Here is a 20,969-nt window from a genome sequence, read left to right on the forward strand (position 1 = left end):
AGAGGACAAGGGTGCTGCTAAATGCCTTACAATGCACAGAATATCTCCACAACAAAGAATTACCTGGCCCAAAACATCGACAATGCCCGGGTTGAAAAATCCTGCATTATGCACCATATGAAAAGGAATTAAAAATGAAAAATAGGGTTTAGTGACAGCTTTCAATATGTGACATTAATAGAAATCTTTGTATTAACTTCTGTTAACTTTTGTCTTATTTCTACTCTTCTTTTTCCTTGTCCTGTTGTCTTCACTCACTTTTTAAAATGTTAACAATTTATATAAACTAATTTTTTTCTTTCTATAACAAGGTTTAGATTTGTATGAAATAATAAATGAAGTATACAGAGAGTGACTAGAATCAGTTAACCAAGGCTATAGTGAGCAAAGAATATTTATTATTTCCAGGGGAAATATTATTTCTCCCATGAGAAAAAAATCAGAACTATTGTAGTTTTCTTTGCTACAGTGGTTCATGGCCTTGAAAATTTGGGAACCACGTCTTTGAAAATAAAGTATGTAAAGAAAATAAACAAAAAGAAATACCTCCTGTTTAGCAAACCACATCTTTTGATGGTTTGGCTTTATCCTGTCTCTGAATTTGATTACTAGGTAATTTTTCTGTTTCTTTTCTCTGCATATTACCAGGACAATCAATCACTTATCGGGAGTCCCTCAACCCATATAGCACCTCATATTATTGGAGCAGAGGATGATGACTTTGGTACTGAACATGAACAGGTGATGATATTTTTTCTAAAAACCCATTAGTTTTCTGAGATTTTTGATTGTTGTAAAAATGAACACTTTGAGAGACTGACATTAGATTATTAAGAATTTGAAGCTACATTTCAGAACTAAGATTAATTGGTTAGTTGCATGAGTGAGTTGCTTATTTTAGCTTCAATCAATAGAAATGACTTTGCTTTTAAAACTGATAAGAATTCATTAATTACACCTGAGCACTTCATTTGGGGAGAAGAAGGTATGATTATAAAGTTTTTTTAATTTCAAATTCCAGTTTATTGATAGTATATAGGAATATGATTGGCTTGATTCTTGCCTTTGGTACTTATAGGAGCTTTTTAAAATAACTTTTTGGGATTTTCTGTATAGATAACCATGTTGTATATTACTGGAGACAATTTCTTTTTGTTTCAATCTGTTTGTCTTTTATTTATTGCACTGATTAGGACTTCCAGTATGATGTTGAATTTGAGTGGTGAGACATCTTTGCTTTATTACTGATCTTAGGAAGAAAGATTAGTCTTTCATCTTAAAATTAGCTGTAGGTTTTTTGTAGATACTTTGTGTTATAGGTTAAGGAAGTTTCCTTCTACTCCTAGTTTGCTAGGTTTTTTTAAAAACCATGAATGAATACTGAATTTTATTGAATGAGTGAGATGATTTTAACTGTCTCCTAATACGGTAAAATACATGGATTGGTATTAGCATGTTGAGTCAGCTTTACATTCCTCGGATACACTGGTCATAATGTATTTTTCTTTTTACATATGGCTAGATTCAGTTTGCAGTTATTTTGCTGAGGACTTGTGTGTGCGTGTTTATGGGGGATATTAGTGTGTATTTTTTTTTTCTTTTTTGGTAATTTTTTTGTTTGGTTTTGATAGTTGGGTAGAGGTGGACTTTTAGAATTAAGAAGTGTTACCTCTTGTGTTTTCTGTCAGAGATAGTGTAGAATTGGTCTTGTTTTAGATCAACTTTAGTCTCACTTTATGTAAATGTAAAAAATTATATGAAAATTGTGATTCTAGTTACCTCTATTTTAACTATTACTGTTTTCTGTTTTCAATGTAGTTAGGGAATATACAAGTAACCTAGGCGGTGTCTTACTTAAAGTCATACATTTCCATTTTCTATCACCATTTCTACGATTAGCCAATAAGAACAGGAAAACAGCTATTTCATTATTAGGCAAAAAGCCTTTCATTACATTTTAGAAGTGTTGTTAGACAGTTTTTTGCATACTGACTTGTAGCTATCTCAGCTCCTTGATAATCATCTTCTAAACTTTCATTCTCCCAGGATGATCTTTCTTCCAATCTATTTCCAAGAGTTTATTCATTTCAGAAGAAGAGATTCCATAGCCTGTGTTGCTAATACATTCTAGTGAAATATTTAAAATCTTGAGTATTTTAGGGTAGAGCAAAGTAAAATTTTGATACTTCTCTTTAGTTGAGCATTTGTGTTGGAGTTACTGATGTATAATTATTTCTTTTTCTAGGTCAATGGGCAGTGCAGCTGTTTCCAGAGCATTGAACTGCTAAAATCTCGCCCTGCTCACTTGGCTGTTTTTTTACACCATGTAGTTTCACAGTTTGACCCTGCAACATTGGTAATATATTTTACAATCAGTCATTCAGAGTTTTTACATTGATTCATAAACCATAAAACTTCTCACTTACGCAAGATGTACTTCTTTCAGTTTTCTAATCATATAAGGATAGACATGAAAGATATTTAATGTTATTTTTTAAAACACTTCATTATATGGTAGTAACTAGATTATTAATGGTGACTTACCTGTTTCAAACATTCATACTCTATGAGAACTTAACAGATTACATTTTTCAAAATTTCTCACTTTGTCTTTCCCATTTTCCTCTTTACTACAGCTTTGTTATCTCTATTCAGACCTTTATAAACAGACCAATTCCAAGGAGACTCGTCGTGTCTTCCTTGAGTTTCATCAGTTCTTCCTGGATCGATCTGCAGTAAGTTACCAAGTTAACATTAAACTCTTTGTTCTAGTACATTGAATTATTGGCCGCCTACTTCCAGTTTTCCCTCCTGTGTTTTTGGACTTTATTATGCTTCGTGACATCTGTATTATATGGCAATTAGAAGTTACTCTTGACTGTTACTGTATATCATTTAAGTTAGTTGTAGGCATATGAATTGTCACAGTAGGTTTTAGGAGATATATATGTATATCTGGGTTTATACATGTTTATGCAGAGAAGGAAAACTCTGACTCCAAAAACCTCCGCTGCCTTGCGGCATACCTCTTCAGGGGAAAGGCTAAGGGAGTAAACCCCGACAGAAAATCCGGAGCCGGAGTCCCTAAGGCGGTTTGACGTTGTAGTCAACACCGGCAACTCCTGCGGCTCACCTGAAGCCAAGCTGTATTGACTCCGTCTTTCCCTTGGACCCTTCAGCTGCGAAGAGAGGAGGGGGGGTCTGCTGCATGGGCAACAGCAGACCCTCCATATCACCCTGCCCAGGCTCTGTAGCTTCAGCGTCATCGCAAGATGTCGATTCAACACGGGAGGAGACAGATACCGTGTCACTCCCGAGTCGGACTGCACAACCATTCTCGGCGGTGCAGATAGACTCTTGGGAAGCTACGCCATCGTCTCTCGAGACGGACGGCTGCCGACGACGACATGTTTATGGTTATGATGAGTGAGTAAAAAGAGACCACAAATGATACACATTTATATATTAAGATCCAAATGATAGTACTTGCATAATTGAACTCTGGTTGACCTTTTTGAAGTTTGTAGGTACAAGTTTAACTAAAAAGTGTTGGAAAAGATCTTATTCACACAAATAATAGTAAGTGATCAAAGTGTTTTATTTTACCAATTGAAATCTTAATAGGTTTTTAAACTAAGAGTTTTATTATAAGCCTTACTATAGTGTAAATACAAGTTAGCCCTTAATGCTTCCTGGATAATTGTACTGCTTGTCCCTAGTTCTTTCATATTTGCAGTTCTCTTAGATGACTGTTTCATACCTTCATTCTCCTAAAACTTCTATCACTTTTTTTCTTATCTTTTGTCAGCTGATGACCTGGTGTTTCTTTGAGAAATTTAAAATATAATAGTATACAGAAGAGAACTTCTTAAGATACATCACGTACTTTCATCATACCATGTGTATTTTATCTCTTTATACTTACTCATAGAGGTTATTTAAGCTGTATCCCCTTTTATCCTGCATTATCAGTTTTTTGTTTTTTGCTGGATCATTTACATTATTTTGTTAGTTCTGCTACCTTAAAGCAGATGAACACACAAAAACACATTTTGGCTCCCCATTTTCTTTGTATTCCTTTACAAAGTTGCCTACATACTGTTGAAAATTATCACCTTCTCATTGAGGTCCTCCGTCACCAACCTATTTAAAATTTAATCCCCTTCACTTTGTTATCTTTGTTGTTATTTTTGTCCATAGAACTTATATTTTATTAATTTATTTGTTTGTATTCCTACTCTGCCCTGACTGTAAGCTTCATCAGGGCAGATATTTTATTAATAAATCCTGGTCACTGGATGGTGTGGCTCAGTTGGTTGGAGCATTGTACTGCACAACAAAAGGTTGTGGATTTAATTCCTGGTTAGGGTACATACCTAGGTTGCGGTTTGATCCCTCATCAATGCATGTATGGAAGACAACCAATTAATGTTCCTCTCTCACATCATGTTTCTCTTTGTCTGCCCCTTTCCCTCAGGTGAGGATTAGGGGGAAAATATCCTGGCATAGAGTAGTCACTTAGATTTATTTATTTATTTACTGGAGGGTAATGACATAGGTGCTTACCACATTTTATTTTGCTAAGAAAATGCATGAAAACAAAAATTTATGTATAAAACAATATCATTATGGAACGAGTGTTTTATTGCGGACAGAATTGATCCATACATTGATATTTGGAGCAACTGACAAAGTTACCCTAGATCCTAGGACTTGGCCTTTTGCTCAGTATGCATAATATAAGTGTTCATTTTTAAACCTTACAATTAAAATATGATGGACTGGAAATCATAAGTACAGCAAATGTCAACTACAATAAAAATATCTTAGTCCGTGCAGGAGTTTTTTCTTAGAAGTTTCTAGCCAGACACTTCCCAGACTATTTAGGACATGAAATGATGAAATCTCAAAAATACCTACAGTGTTTATACACTAATGAAAGATCAGCAAATGGTATCTAAATGCAAAAGGAAGAAAAATCTGGCAGAATCACTTTTCATAAATAATAAATGAAACAGTACTTGAGAATTGGAAACCAGTTGGTCAGTTTCATGCTTCTGGAAAAATTCATTTTAATCAAAAATCAATTTGGAGTTCCTGGTGCACCAAATGTTAAGTAGCAGTGAACACAAATTTGTCAGCAACAATTTTTGTCTCTGTCTAAATAATTTACTTTGTAAGCAGGGAGCAGTTGGCACAAGTAAATATCAAAATAAGTATAGAAAAAATGTGGTCAGATTAAACATAATGACACTTACTGCACAAATTTTCAATTTTATTTTACCCATGTAGAAATTATCAAAATTCATCTAAAATACATATAAAAAGTGTTGTCAGTATCTTTAGCAGCATACAATGTTGGCTAAAGATTACAGATTTCTTTAAAACTTCATTTCACTAGATTGGTAGAAATACTGATTATTTTGTGAAAAAATTTTAAACAGTATTCTGTACATTTATAATCCATTTTCTCATTAAAAAAGATTTAAGTCATAGCATAATTACAAAATTCTTTTTAGCACCACATTTCTATTATTTTAGTGTCACTTTGTGTACAGTGTTGATTGATTTGGGTTGCACAGATTTTGATTTTTTTTTTCTTTTTTTGCAATAGTTGCTTTTATTTTAAAAGTCTATAAGCATCTTAATTTGACTTATACAGCCTTACATAATTTATTTCCTTAGAACTTTCTTTTTATATTATCATACCCACTTTCATCCCCTCCAGGATTAGATTTTTTTAATTAATTAAGATTCTGATTTTACTGCCATTATTTAAAATATTACACATATATTTATTAAGATAATTTGCTCCCACAAAGAAATAATAGCATATTGAATTGTATTTGAGTTTCACACTTTTTAAGAGAGCTCCATTCTGAGTTAAAACTTTATATTTTGCTACTGGTTTATAAGTTTATTAACATTAAAGTGTAAGAACCTTGAATAATTTACCAGTTATTTTTAAGCCATAGGTGATATTTATTTCATAAAAATACCCACATAAAGAAATGAATATTTATTTAATTTTTGCATCTGTGCTAGAAATACTTTTAGGAATTTGATTTGAGCTACAGCATGGCAACTTCAGTTAAAGAAAAAACTCTGAAACCTATTTCCCTGTTCTTCAAACGAATATTAGATATCATTTTTACCAGTGACTTATTTTCAAATATAAAACTTCAGATTTTAAAGGAATTGTTTAACTTCTGGAAGTATATGACTGAAGTAGATATACAGTAATACAAAGTAACTATGTAGATGTTAAGATGTTTCCTGTAAATGTAAAAAATAATTACTTTTTAAGACATTTCCCAATTTGATGGACGGGAAAACACAGCTATGTGGTAGTGGGACCAGAAACTGCAATTATTAAGGGGAAAATTCTAGCTGTGAATAAGTTATGACACAGTCACTTTACTTAGTTCAATAGTATAAGTACTATAGATGGTTACTGGAGATTTAAGACTCCAGACCCTCAACATTGACATCCAATACCTTCTCATTGGGAGTGTGACTATTGTTCTTTAAATTTACATAGGAAAGTGAGTGGGAGTATCTTAAATACAGGAAATAAAAATTACGGTTATGTATGAGTAACTTTTTCATGTGATAATGTATACACATAGTTTAGGTTTTAGCTATATTAATTCAAATGATCTGTGACTGATTATATTAACCAATGACCCTAGAAAGCCAAAGCCCATATTCATTCACTGTAGAAAGATAAAGGTAATAGGAATAAGGCACAGAAGCATTTAATCATCTAGTAAATACTGTGGATATTTCCTTTATAGCATGATCCTTGGGAAAAGGGCTTATTTTCAAGTTTAAGCAATAGAACACACCAGAGCTATGAAATTTGGGTGGGTGGATTCCAATAAATGAGCTTATACATGATTATGCTTTTAAAAATAGGTGTCCAAGTTCTCTTTACTTTATACAGGTAGATACATACATCTTGAAAAGTCGTTGGTGCTGTCTCACTTTTTGTTTGCATTTTTGTTTTAGCACCTGAGAGTGTCTGTTCCTGATGAAATATCAGTAGATCTAGGTAAGTTTGGAGCACTAGTATCCTGGAGAATTACATCTTTATAGTTATGTAGCTTAGCTCATTTCTAAAGGTTTTATGTATCATGTGGTGACTAGTGGGTCATCTGCATTTAAGGGTAAATGAAATCTGAATTCTGAGATGAAATACATGAATTAAATTGAAGAATTTCTCTTTGTTTTGCTCCAAGACAAGTTTACACCAGATAGCATCAATGCTAGTTATAATGCACAGACTATAACTTTAGATCAAGTAATTCTTTCCCTTTTCTTCTGCAGAAAAAAGACGACCCGAGCTTATTCCTGAGGATCTACATCGCCACTATATTCAAACAATGCAAGAAAGAGTCCACCCAGAAATTCAGAGACACTTGGAAGATTTTCGGTACGCTTAGTGATAGATATAAGCTGATTGGTTATTCTTAATTCATTCCTTTTTAGGTAGGAAGGGTTACAACTTAAATCCTTGGCTTAGTATATGGTCTTTATCACGTATTAAAACATAATGAACATCTGGAGTCAAAGTGTTGGAAAGGTAGAGAGTTCATAGTTCCCATTCCATATGATTTCAACATTTGAGCTCAGTACTTTGCCTATACTATATGTGTTCTGTTATGTGATTGCCTCTAGAATTTTTTCCCTCTGGTATCCTAGATGACATGGTATTCTGAAATAAAAAACTGACATTTTTCCAGTTGCTAGAAACTTGTAGCTATGGAAGCTTTGCTGATGGACATACTTTTTCTTTAGACTACCTCAAGAAATGCCTTCTATTCCCTTTAGGCAGAAACGGAGCATGGGACTGACCTTGGCTGAAAGCGAACTGACTAAACTTGATTTAGAGCGAGACAAGGACCGGCTAACGTTGGAGAAGGAACGAGCATGTGCAGAACAGATTGTTGCCAAAATTGAAGAAGTGTTGTAAGTAATAGAAGTATATGTAGAAATGCTGAAAGTATACTCTGAACAAATTTAGAAAGAGTGTCAGGTTACATATGTGGAGCTATTTATTTTGTCGTAATATTTGAAAAACAGAAACTTTATTTTTGCTGATATTTTACTTTAAATAAAGTTCTTGAGTTTCTTTTTCTGGATATTAGCAAAATGAATAAGTACAAAATTTCTAACTGACCAAAAACAGGTTGAATAGTTATTTTGATTTCAATTTTTAGGTTTTGGAAATAGTTCTTGCTATAAAACAAGAAAAACATATAGTTCCTTTGGGGGTTAGAGTTTTTTCCAATTATGTTCTATGTGACAGAGATTTAGGGTGGCTTCCAAAGCATTTGGCTCTGTTCTGTTGTTTCAGGTATCTGAGTTTAATAAACAACTCTTATTAAACTTTAATATTTCGTTTTTAAATGTTTTATTTTTAGGATGACTGCTCAGGCTATAGAAGAAGATAAGAGGTAATATAACTATTTTTTCCTAGAATTCTAAGAAAAAGAAACTCTCTTTTGCGAGTCCTAAATTATGTTTTTTCTTTTAATTTAAAAAATGTAGACTATCTCCCTCTGGTGGCCTGTATTTTATTTGACTAATGTAGTGTCTTGAATGAATTCTAAGAATTCTATCATTGAGGTTTTTGAAGTAATTTGCTATCTTTATTTTACCCACCTTCCTTTCTCAGAAGTCTTATTTTACCTAATCCATTCTCCTCCAGTTCAACAATGCAGTATGTTATTTTCATGTACATGAAGCATTTGGGAGTAAAAGTGAAAGAACCTCGAAATTTGGAGCATAAGCGGGGTCGGATTGGATTCCTTCCAAAAATCAAAGTAAGATTGGAAGAATGACAATGGGTTTAGGTTTCTGTGCTTGCTTTCTTAGTATTTACTTCCTCAGCAAATAAGCAGTTGGCATGCTTAATAGGTATGATATGGCCCCTGTTGTCAAGCAACTCAAAATCTAGTGAGAAATCCAGACATTTGAACTAATTACTAGACAATATGAAATGTGAAAATAGCTATTTACATAGAGTGCCATCCCCAACTCTGTTATGTGGTACCTGTTATAGTTTGTAATTATCTGTTCTTGTTTAATTTTTGTTAGGCTGTAAAGCTCTATGAGGGCAGGGAGCACATTCATCATTGTAACCCCAGTGTTTAGCATAGTGCCTTCACCTTATATGAGCTTAGTAAATATTTGTTCACGGGGTAAATGAATCGTTTAGAACAAGTTCCCAGTAAATGTTGTTATGAAACTACCTTTTTATTTTCCAAAATTATCAGCTCTAAAACATTTTTAAAATATCTTAAGTTTTTAAATTGAATTTATTGGGGTGACATTAATAAAATTATGTAGGTTTCAGGTATGCAATTCTATAATACATCATCTATATATTGTACTGTGTGTTCACCACCCCAAGTCAAGTCAAGCCATCTTTGATTGCCATTTATCCACACTATACCCTCTTCTCCCTCCCCCCAGATGTCTAGGTTTGATGTGTACACAGTAAGTACTGTGTGTTAGTTTCTAAGGAGTATTGTGTGTGTGTCTTTCATTTACATTTAACCAATATTTTTTAAATGATAATTGAAATTGAATTTCTGTGTTTGAAAGCAACAAAAGAAATCTACTCTGTTATGCATCTCTTATCTCTTTGATTGTACCATGACTCTAGCAAAGTATGAAGAAAGATAGGGAAGGCGAAGAGAAAGGGAAGCGAAGAGGATTCTCCAGCATCCTGGGACCCCCAAGGAGGCCAAGCCGTCATGACAACAGTGCAAGTATGTTGAAGTTCGAAATGCTGCATTCCTACCATTCCATACCACCTTTTATCAGAGGCTTATTTAGCTAAAATGAATCTTTGGAGAAAGATGTTCTTGACGTGATCCCACTGAATTTCCAGTGTGCCTTGCTTCCATTCAGTGTTATATCTGAACTAAATTCCCCCATGTGGTTATATAATTGTTATAAACATCTTTAATGGCAGTAGAGCATTCCTTCAGTTATCCATAGTATAATTTATTTACCTGTTCTAATTCTGTTTGTATTCAGGTTCTGATTGCTAAATTTAAAAATATATATATGGGCACTGATCTTTCTACCGTACTTATATAATCTCTTTATAAATATATTACTTTTTCCATAATTCCACAATTTTTCATCTCTTCATTGTGCTTTATTTTCTGATCTCTCTACCCTCGGATCTAATGGAGAGAGATCAGCCCACTAAAGAGGGCTGCAGGAGAAACAGGGATAATGGTGCTGTGGGGAGGAAGCTAGTTAATGTCGTGGTCCATAACTTAGGCAGGATCACGTTTGAATATATTGGCATGGTTGGAGTGGGGATGGTACTGTGATATAGTGATACTCAGTGTCCTACAGAATGAGGAATTCTCATTCAAATACCATTAGTACCTTTGTTGAGAAACACTGAGAAGATGAAGGAAATTTTTAGAAAATTTGAGGAGATGGAACATTTCAGATATGCTGACCATGAGTTCCAAGGGATACAGAAGAATTTTTGCAATTAAGGGAGGAAGAATTTTAGGATTAGTGACCTATAAAGCTAAGTGAGGATGTGCAGTGCTGTGAAGAATGGGATGGCCTGAAAGGTTTTAGTTTCTTATGGTGACTGATGTACACAGCGATAATGAGCAGGATAAACACTAATCTGAATGGTCTCTGAGGCATATTGTGATGATGAAGTTAAGAGTGTCAGGGGCAAATGGGAGCTTCAGAGAGCTCACAGAGCTAAAAGGCTCCATCTTCCTCTTGTTACAAATGAGCACAGTTCCATATGTATCTTTGTCTCAGCGTTCCCTCTTCCTCCACTTACAATTGCTCTCCTCAACTTCTTTTCTCATGACTCATCTTTTTCTACTTCCTCTCTCTCCTTATCTTCCACCATCACTCTCTCTTTTCTTTTTATCCATTTTCCATCTCCTTCTTCCTCTACCTTCCTTTGCCTTTCTCATTTTTTTTTTCTTTATTTACTTTCCATTCTTTCTCACTCTGGGTAATAATTAACCTTATATTTTTCTAGGGCCTACTGGGTTTTAGACATTTTTCTAGATCTTTTACATCATCTTTTTTTAGCTGTTTTGAAACACAAATTTTTTACTGTTCTTTCTGTTCAGTTGGCAGAGCCATGGAATTACAGAAGCAGCGCCACCCTAAGCATTTATCAACACCCTCATCTGTGAGTCCTGACATTCAGGACTCTGCTAAGTTACGCCAGAGTGGGTTAGCAAGTGAAGGATCAGACATCGGATACCTGCCAGCGAATTCCATGTCTTTTATGACTTCAGTGGCCACTCTTTCCCAGGAAGGAGGGAAAGAGAATGATATGGGTGAGCTGAAGTTCAACTCAATTAAGTGTTGAGATTTTAAAGCAATAATACAACTAAGAAATAAAGTGGCAGGTTATTTTAATCAAGACTGAATCCCAGTTAAATTTAGTTTTAATATTTTAATATTTTACAACTAATAAAAAACTCATGTGAATGATAATTCTTAAGTTCTCATCCATTCGGAAAATACTTACTGAATGAGGCTTTGGTGAAAAGAACAATGGAATTTAAAGAAAGATATGAAGTAATTGTAAATAATTCGGAAAAAAGCTTCTTACCATATTTCTTTATACTTGTATTAATGAGTTTCTTAAGCACGTGAGCTGGGAGAATAAGTGGTTTTAGTTGGAAAAGGGAATGCCTGTCTGTATTAGTGATTTGGGAGGCAGTTCAATTTCTAGTGATGACAAGATCAAGGATTAAGCTGTGGGAGTGTTCAATGAGGTGGCATTGAGGCAGTTGCCAGAGACAAAGAAGGTAAAGAACCAAGGAGACAGGAGTTAGAATAGTTTAATATGTATATGGGTTTTGAGGTCACCTCGTGTGATAAGGGCATTGAGAAGAAAATTTTGATCCAGCTGCCCAAGGTTCAGTGTTACCAGATGATTGTTGTGAGGAAGGAAAACGTGATAATATTCAGACAGTGAAGCCCTCAGTGGAGCAAGGAGATTTCTATAAGACAGCTAGGTAATGGTCTAAAAATAGTATTGAGGAAGAAGAAGGCTGTCCATCCCATTTCTACCCAAAAGTACACAGTATATGACATAAACATATGTCTCTATTTGAGAGGGCTGTCACAGAAGAAGTAGCCTCCCCATGGGATAGGCAGGTTTTTCATTAAGACAGAGAAGTACGGGTGACATTTGGAGAAAAATATAGAGGTTTTGTCTGATAGAGAATACTGAAGATGTTGGATTATGTACATACATTAATTCATGTCTCCCATATCTTATTGAAATACAAACATGATAGGTAATAAATAACATGAAGAGAAAGGAAGTAGAGGAAGATAAGATGTTATCAACAAATAAGAGATTTCAGCAGATTTTGGGGAGACTGAAAGAGGACAATAGTGGTTTGATGGATAAAACAACATAAAGGAAACTGGAGCCCATGATTTCTTTCGGGAGTTCAAGGTGGGACCCATTAGAAGCCTATAGAGACTTTAGTCTCAGAGCAGGAATGTGTTATGAAGTACATGAATAAGAAGGAAAGCTGAAAATAATGAATAAATTGAAAGTCTGTAATAAAAACAATTATGTCAGCAGCTTCTGATCCTTGCATTGTAGAATATACATAGTCTGTCATTTATGTACCAGAAAAAATGAGTGTTCTCTGTTTTAGGGAAGTTGAATGAATTGTATAGGGAGAATTAAGTTCTTTGCGATGTGATTGTCTTTGAGTTCTAACATTTGGGAACCTAAAGCCTGGCATTAGGAATGCTATGGACTCACCCTGCTCAGAGAACTCCAACTAAAATGGATCTACTTACATATAGCAGCAAAAAAAGCCAGATCATCCATTATACAAGGTCTTATATATTTAAATATGAACAGCACTACTTTCTTGGAAAAATATGCTTGTTAGAGTCAAAATCTAAGATAATATATAATGCCAAGTGTATTAGATTGTGGTACAAAAAAGAGAATATAAAATGAACAAAAAAACTAACAGAAAACAATAGTTTTGATAATAGACAAGAACTTGAAAAAATATCTCTTCGATAGTATACTTGGGAAAAGTAAAGAAATTATTATATAGGATGATATGAAAAAGCATTCGGAGACAAAAAATAGTTTTAATATAACTACTACATATAGTACAATAATTATTGTATTATTTATCAGTTCTTGAGTGATAAATTACACCAAATCTTAGTGGTTTAACACAGAATACATTATCTCACATTTTAAAAAGAATTTTAAAGAGAAGGAAAGGGAGGGAGAAAGGGAGAGGAATATTGATATGTGAAAGGAGCATCAATTTGTTACCTCTTGCACACTCCCAACTGGGGACCTGGCCTCCAACCCAGGCATGTGCCCTGATTGGGAACCGAACTTGCAGCCTTTCAGTTCATAAGCTGGTGCTCAATCCACTGAGCCACACCAGCCAGATCTATTATCTCACAATTCTCGGTGGGCGAGGAACTCAAGAGTAACTTAGCTGGGCAGTGCTGGCTTTGGGTCTCTCATAAGGTTGCAGTCAAGGTGTCATTTGAAAGCTTAGCTAAGGGCAGGAGACCTGCTTCCATGCTCACGCAGGTGGCTGACTGGTGGCAGAAAGGTCTTAGTTTCTTGCCTGAAGCCTCAGTTCCTTACCACATGGGCTTCTCCATAGAACTACTTGAGTGTTCCATGATGTAGTAGCTACCTTTTCCCAGGGTGATCCAAAGAGAGAGCAAGAAAGAAGCCCAATGTCTTTGATAACTTTAGTTTCTGTAGGCGCATACTGTCACTTCAGCAAGTTAAAAGGAAGTTGCTAAATCTAGTCCACACTCAAAGATAGAAGAATTAGGCTCCATCCCTGAAGAGATAACGATCAAAGAATTTGTGGATATATTTTCAAACTGCTATCACTACCAATATTTAAAGAAAAAATAGTCCTTAAAAATAAAATCAAGAAAATACTTCAGAATATATATTATAAATACCAAGAGATAGAAATTAAAGAGACGAGAATTATGTTAGAGAATCACTACAGAGGTCTCTTTCACAAAACATCAGTAGAGGAAATTGAGAAGAGGCAGTTAGAGAAATGACAGAAGAAAGCTTCCCAGAGACGAAAAGAATACACATTTTCTGATAGAAATGGCTCACTTGGAACCAATTACAGTGAATAATAATAAAAATAAGAGATCCATACCTAAAGTATCTTTGGAAATTTCAGTGCACCAGAGATAAAAGGAAAAATCTTTCAAGAGAACATGGGGGTTATGCTGCATCACATTTCTCATTATTAATACTAGGTGCTTGAATACAAAGAGCAATGCCTTCAACTTGCTGAAAGAAAATGGTATTGGACTTAAGAGTTCTGTATTCATTCCCACTCTTCATAAAATATGAAGAAAGATATAAAGACATTTTCAAATATGCCAGAATTAAGAGTCGAACTTAAATGTAGCGTTTACTTGAAAATTATTCTCAGCAAAATGAAAGAAGCATTAAGAAAGAAAATGTCATGAGAGCCGGGAAAAAGTGGAAATAACTCAGAAAAATAGTGAAGAGCAGTTCTAGGATGCTAATTGTATCACAGACCAAGGGAGCAGCTGTTCCAGACTTGAATGCAAAAACATAAGGATAATAAACAAGAGGAGGATTTTAAGCAGTTTTAAACATACTGTTGTATGATGGAGCAGATGAAAAAGTTTGAGACTTAATAAAACTATATTACTTTGACAGTAATAATAGGAAAGCATTGAGAAAAACAGTTGTTCAGAAGGTTAAGTCATGATTTTAAACACGAAGCAAAATAAAAAGTGGCATAATTTTAAAGTAATTGAGAGAGTATAAGACTTTATTATAATAAATCTTTTATTTCAAGTGGCCCAGGAATTTTATATTACTGGGCTAGAAGTAAAGAGAGTATAATCCTAACTAGCATACCTACCTATTAACCGGGCAGAAATAATAGGTATATGTATGTTTTATATTGTCATAATATACATACTGTCCTAATAATGTAAGCATCTTACTGGTTTTTAGACATTTAGAATAAGCCTTTTAGGGAAAGCATAAAATATGTAGTTGTGGCTGCAGATCAGAATGAAAATGTAAAAAAAGTAAAATTGTAGTTAAAAGAAATGAAGGTAAAAGGAAAATAATATAAGTAGAACTAAGGATATGTACACTAAATACCTAATCTGACATAGAAGAGAGTTAAGATACTGACTTCTTGATGGAACAAAAATATGGATATAATTATATTGTTTAAACTTGGGTAAAAACCAATAACCCAACTAGTCGTCGGCAGCCGTCTGTCTCGAGAGACGATGGTGTAGCTTCTTAAGAGTCTATCTGCACCGCCGAGAATGGCTGTGCAGTCCGACTCGGGAGTGACACGGTATCTGTCTCCTCCCGTGTTGAATCGACATCTTGCGATGACGCTGGAGTGTCCTCTCCAGTGAAGCTGAAGCTACAGAGCCTGGGCAGGGTGATATGGAGGGTCTGCTGTTGCCCATGCAGCAGACCCCCCCTCTCTTCGCAGCTGAAGGGTCCAAGGGAAAGACGGAGTCAATACAGCTTGGTTTCAGGTGCGCCGCAGGAGTTGCCGATGTTGACTACAACGTCAAACCGCCTTAGGGACTCCGGCTCCGGATTTTCTGTCGGGGTTTACTCCCTTAGCCTTTCCCCTGAAGAGGTATGCCGCAAGGCAGCGGAGGTTTTTTGGAGTCAGAGTTTTCCTTCTCTGATGTACCCTGACTGGAAGATCGAACCAGCGACACTTAGCTCGCAGGCCGATGCTCAATCCACTGAGCCAAACCAGCCAGGGCTAACCCAACTAGTAATCATAATGTAATTATCAAATATTGGGGGAAATGGGGGAAGAGGGAAGGTAGGAAGCATAAATGAGCAATATCTTCATAGGAGGAAGAAATAGATATTACCTAAAGATAATGAATTAGGTAAAAGAAATATGAAGTTATTATTTGTTGTTGGATCACCATAATATCTGAAATTTGATTGAAAAAGATTGGGGGTAGAAAAAGATAAAAGAATGTTTTTTTCTCATATGTTCTGAGTTGTTGCCATGTCCTGTGTTGAATTTTAAAAGTTATTTAATATCTATTTTCCTATTTATATTTTTATGTATTTTAAAATTTTATAGACTTGAACTTTGGTTCTAGCTAACCCACAGTTGTTTAAGTATGAATGTGACTATGGATTAGGTTGAAGTTTTTGGGACTAATATTTTTTTTGTCATCATCTTAATATTAAGTATTAATATGAATTGAATGTGTGACATTTGTCTTTCTAGGATCAAAGCAAGTTGGAGAAACACCAGCGTCTGGAGACTCCTTAGATGGCATATCTCGTACTTCCAATACCATCTTTGATTTTCTGCCTTCTCCATTAGATCAGGTGCAAGAGGAGGAATGGGAAGTAGAAAGGTAATCCAGTGATAATTTAGGTTTAAGTTTAGGACATTGCTTCAAGTTTTTTGATTGTATAGTATCCCTATATTCTGTAGAGTTTTTACCACATGTGTTTTTTTGGGAAGGAACTAGAAATTATATTGGTGGTATTAGATAGGTACTGAATAGGTTTTTTAGTTTGATATTCATCTTACAATATCTAGAATAATTATCAGCCAACTGTCGTTTAACCCAGTTTTGAGTATTTGGGATAGACTTCTTGATTATATTTTGTTTTTATGTTGACTATTTTCCATTGTTTTAGGGTACCTGAACATGGGACACCAAAGCCCTTTCGAAAGTAAGTAATTTTAAAATAGCTTTTAATAGAGGCATACTTTTCCATTGATTTTGAGAAAAAGAGAGAGAGAGAGAGAGACATACAGACACACATATTGGCTTGTTATTTCACTTATTTATGCATTCATTGGTTGCTTCCAGTGTGTGCCCTTACCAGAGATCGAACCTGCAACCTTGGTGTATCAGGACCATTCTCTAAACAACTTAGCTACCCAGACAGGGCCACTAGAGGCATATTTTAAGAAATTCATATTTTCCCCTGATGTCCTATTTTAAAGGAAAAGAGGCTTGGAACTTGATGGTAGAGTAGGTAAATGCTCTGCTTGCATCCTCCCGTGACCACATCAAATTACAATTAAATTACAGAATAACCATCATTTAGAACCACTTGAAAACTAGCTGAACTTAGAAGTCTTATAACTAAAAATAGAAAGAAGCCATGTTGTGAGTGATAGGAGGAATAGAGCTGTGAAATGGGCAGGTCTCACACCGATGTAGGGTGATTAAGAATCAGAAGGGATATGTCAGTTGTGGAGGTCTCCCCTGAGGAATGAGGGGCTACAGCACCACACTGGGTTTCCTTGACAGGAATTCCCATAACATCTAGGAATTGCATCTGAGTGAGGCAGAGGGCTTCTGGAGTCCGAGACATTCCTCTTGAGAGACCTGTGGGCTGACTCCCTCATGAATTCCCTCCCTCTGGGCACCAGCACAGGAGCAGCAACTCACAAAGTGCAAGGCCATATGGGAAGGAACTGAATTAAGTAGTTTATGGGTGAGAGCTGGAGGGGTAGAGGTCAGAACAATGCTCTCTGGGTACAGAAGTGCTCTTTTGTTACTTTGCTGACCACTCCCCTACACACACACACTTACCTGGCAGGCTTAGGTTGGCTCCAAATCTGTGCTCCTCATTAACCTGGCTAACACTGTTTTTCTGGACATGTTGATTGACTCAGACCCCACCACACCCAACTTACATGCCACCCTGAGTCACCTCCAGCAGCTGTTCCACACAGTCTGTGTTAGCTCATGCTGTGGACTTTCCTAAAATCTCTCAAGGGTCTCCAAAGCCCAGACAACCAGGGGCTGGCCACGGCATGCCCTCTACCACTTGTTCAGACTCCCCAAGTGCAGTGCAACCAGCAATCTGTCGCAACTTGCATTGTAACTCCCATCAGATAGCCCAGGTTTGGCTTGGAAAGTAGCTTCAACTAACTGACCACAAGCCTAGCACAAGTGGCCATTGACCTAGGTTCACATCAAGGGGGCCACCAAAGGATCTGAAGCCTGGCACTATTGTTCTTTTTTAATTACTTATATGAATTTAATAGTAGCTACGTGAAACGCAATGATGTTTATTTACATTGTTTAATTAATATAAGGAAAAACTGAAAATTAAGGTTACAATGTCTATATGAAGTAAGGAATTTTAGGACTTCTGGTCAAGATGGAGATGTAGGTAGACACACTTTGCCTCCTCGTGCAATCATAGAAAGAATTACAACCAGATCTCAAAAGCAGATGAACAGAACCGTCAGAAAATTGAGCTGTATGGAAGTCCAACAACCAAGGATTTAAAGAAGCCACATTCATCCAGATTGGACGGAGGGGCAGAGTCACGGAGATAGGGTAGAGAGGTGGTGTAGCCTGGACAAGAGACAGCGGTGGGACAGTCCCACATTCACATGTGGTGAATAAAAATTGGTAGGTATACCCTGAGAGTGAGTGATTCCAGCCCCAGGCCAGAACGCACAGCCCAGGGTTTCAGCTCTTAGAAGGTAAACAACCATTACCTCTGGCTGTAAAAAGCAGTCACGATTGGGGCAGCAGAAGACACTGCCCAATTTTCAGTGCTTAAAAGGGCCCATATGGTCTTAGAACATACACAAACCCCAGGGCCGTAAATGGAAGTCACATACAGGAAGTGGGTGAAGTTACTGTAGACAGGGCGTGAGCCGGAAAAATCACCAGAAGAAAGGTAGCAGCATTATCCCCTCTCTGGGCCTTTCACCAAAAACAGAGCCACAGAGTGGGGAAATGGATAGCCCCACCCTGGCAACTACCTAAGGCTCCACCCCACACAATTTACAGGTTCCTTTGCTACATAGACCACACTACTAAGACAGGGAGTAAAAGCAGTTCTACCTAATACATAGAAACAAACTATTGTTTCTTCCAAGTTGAGGAGGCAAAGAAATATGGCCCAAATGAAAGAACAGACCAAAACCTCAGAAAAAGAACTAAACAAAACAGAGATAGCCAACCTATCAGATGTAGAGTTCAAAACACTGGTGATAAGGATGCTCAGAGAATTCATACAGTTCAGCAAAAAAAAAAATAAAAGAAGAAATGAAGATTGCAGAGAGTGATGTGAAGAAAAATATACATGGAACCAATGGTGAAGGGAAAGAAGCCTGGATTCAAATCAACAGTTTGGAAGAAAAGGGAGAAATAAACATTTAACCAGAACACAAAGAAGAAACAAGAATGCAAAAAATGAGGAGAGGCTTAGGAACCTCTGGGACAACTTTAAACGTGCCTACATCTGAATCATAGGGATGCCAGAAGGAGAAGAGGAAGAGAATGAAATTGAAAACTTATTTGAAAAAATAATGAAAGAAAACTCTCCAGATTTGCTGAAGGATACACATACAAGTCCAGGAAGCACAGAAAGTCCCCAAACGAGTTGGACCCAAAGAGGACCACACCATGACACATCATAATTAAAATGCCAAAAGTGAAAGATAGAGAATCTTAAAAGCAGCAAGAAAAGAGCAGAGAGTTACCTGCAAAGGAGTTCTCATAAGACTATCAACTGATTTCTTAAAAGAAACTTTGCAGGCAAGAAGGGACTGGCAAGAAGTATTTAAAGTGATGAAAAGCAAGGACCTACAACGTAGATTACTCTATCCAGCAAAACTATCATTTAGAATGGAAGGGGAGATAAAATGCTTCTCAGTTGAGGTAAAGCTAAAGGAGTTCGTCATCACCAAGTCATTATTACATGAAATGTTTAAGGGACTTATTTGAGAAAGAGAAGATCAAAACTATTAACTTTAAAATGGCAACAAACCAACAGCTGTGAACAACTGAATGTAAAAAACAATAACAAATAAACAACACAAACAACCAGGCCAGGAACAGAATCATAGGTATGGAGATAATTTGGAGGGTTATCAGTTGGGAGAGGGAAGGGAAAAAATTGGGGAAATGGTGCAGAAGCATAATCGGTAGGATCAAAGTAGACAGGAGGATATTAAGAATGGTATAGGAAAGGGAGAAGCCAAAGAACTTACACAACCTATGGCCATAAACTAAAGGGTGTGGAATTGCTGGAGAGAAGTGTGGTACCTGGAAGAAGGGAGCAAAGGGGAAAAAATTGGGACAACTGTAACAGCATAATTAATAAACTTTACTATTTCATTTTGTTCATTAGATTTCACATATTAATAAGATCATATGATATTTGTCTTTCTCTGACTGGCTTATTTTGTTTAGCATAATAATCTTCAGGTCCATCCATGCTGTTGAAAAGTGTAAGAGTTCCTTCTTTTGTACAACTGCATAGCATTCCATTGTGGAAATGTACCACATCTTTTTTATCCACTCATCTACTGATGGGCACTTGGGCTGTTTCCAGGTCTTGGCTGTTGTAAATAATGCTGCTGTGAACATAGGGATGTATATGTTCTACTAAAATGATGTTTGAGAATTCTTAAGATACATTCCAGAAGTAGGATTGCTAGGTCAAAAGGCAGTTCCATTTTTAATTTTTTGAGGAAACACTATACTTCTTTTTCACAGTGGCTTCACTAGTCTGCATTTCTACCAGCAGTGTATTAGGGTCCCCTTTAATTCATATACTTGCCAGCATTTCTTGTTTGTTGATTTATTGATAGTAGCCATTCTGCAGGTGTGAGGTGATATTTCATTGTAGTTTTAATTTACATCTCTCTGATGATTAGTGATGTTGAGCATTTTTTAAGTCCATTGGCCATCTGTATGTTCTCTTTGGAGAAAGGTCTATTTGAGTCTTTTGCTTATTTTTTAATTTGTTCGTCTTCCTGGAGTGGAGGTGTATAAGTTCTTTATATATTTTGGAGATTAATCCCTTATCATGTGTGTCATTCATTGATGGATATGTTCTCCCATACAGTGGATTTCCTTTTCATTTTGTTGATGGTTTCTTT

The 20,969-nt window shown here is 36.0% G+C and overlaps 1 protein-coding gene across 3 annotated transcripts in view; it reads left to right on the plus strand.

Moving 5' to 3' along the window:
* Positions 1-20,969, plus strand: part of ARHGEF12 (Rho guanine nucleotide exchange factor 12) — a 124,913-nt gene that overhangs the window by 33,404 nt on the left and 70,540 nt on the right. For all 3 annotated transcript variants that reach the window (XM_090266137.1, XM_090266138.1, XM_090266136.1), the window contains 12 exons: positions 649-741; positions 2,246-2,356; positions 2,637-2,735; positions 7,012-7,054; positions 7,330-7,435; positions 7,834-7,971; positions 8,427-8,459; positions 8,714-8,828; positions 9,674-9,779; positions 11,136-11,348; positions 16,323-16,455; positions 16,745-16,780. In XM_090266137.1, coding sequence (XP_090122263.1) covers positions 649-741; positions 2,246-2,356; positions 2,637-2,735; positions 7,012-7,054; positions 7,330-7,435; positions 7,834-7,971; positions 8,427-8,459; positions 8,714-8,828; positions 9,674-9,779; positions 11,136-11,348; positions 16,323-16,455; positions 16,745-16,780 — 1,226 coding nt within the window. The remainder of the gene's footprint in view (positions 1-648; positions 742-2,245; positions 2,357-2,636; positions 2,736-7,011; positions 7,055-7,329; positions 7,436-7,833; positions 7,972-8,426; positions 8,460-8,713; positions 8,829-9,673; positions 9,780-11,135; positions 11,349-16,322; positions 16,456-16,744; positions 16,781-20,969) is intronic.

Source organism: Furipterus horrens, unplaced genomic scaffold, assembly GCF_987537825.1.
Source record: "Furipterus horrens unplaced genomic scaffold, mFurHor1.1.pri manual_scaffold_2, whole genome shotgun sequence".
In the NCBI taxonomy this organism is placed as follows: Eukaryota; Metazoa; Chordata; class Mammalia; order Chiroptera; family Furipteridae; genus Furipterus; species Furipterus horrens.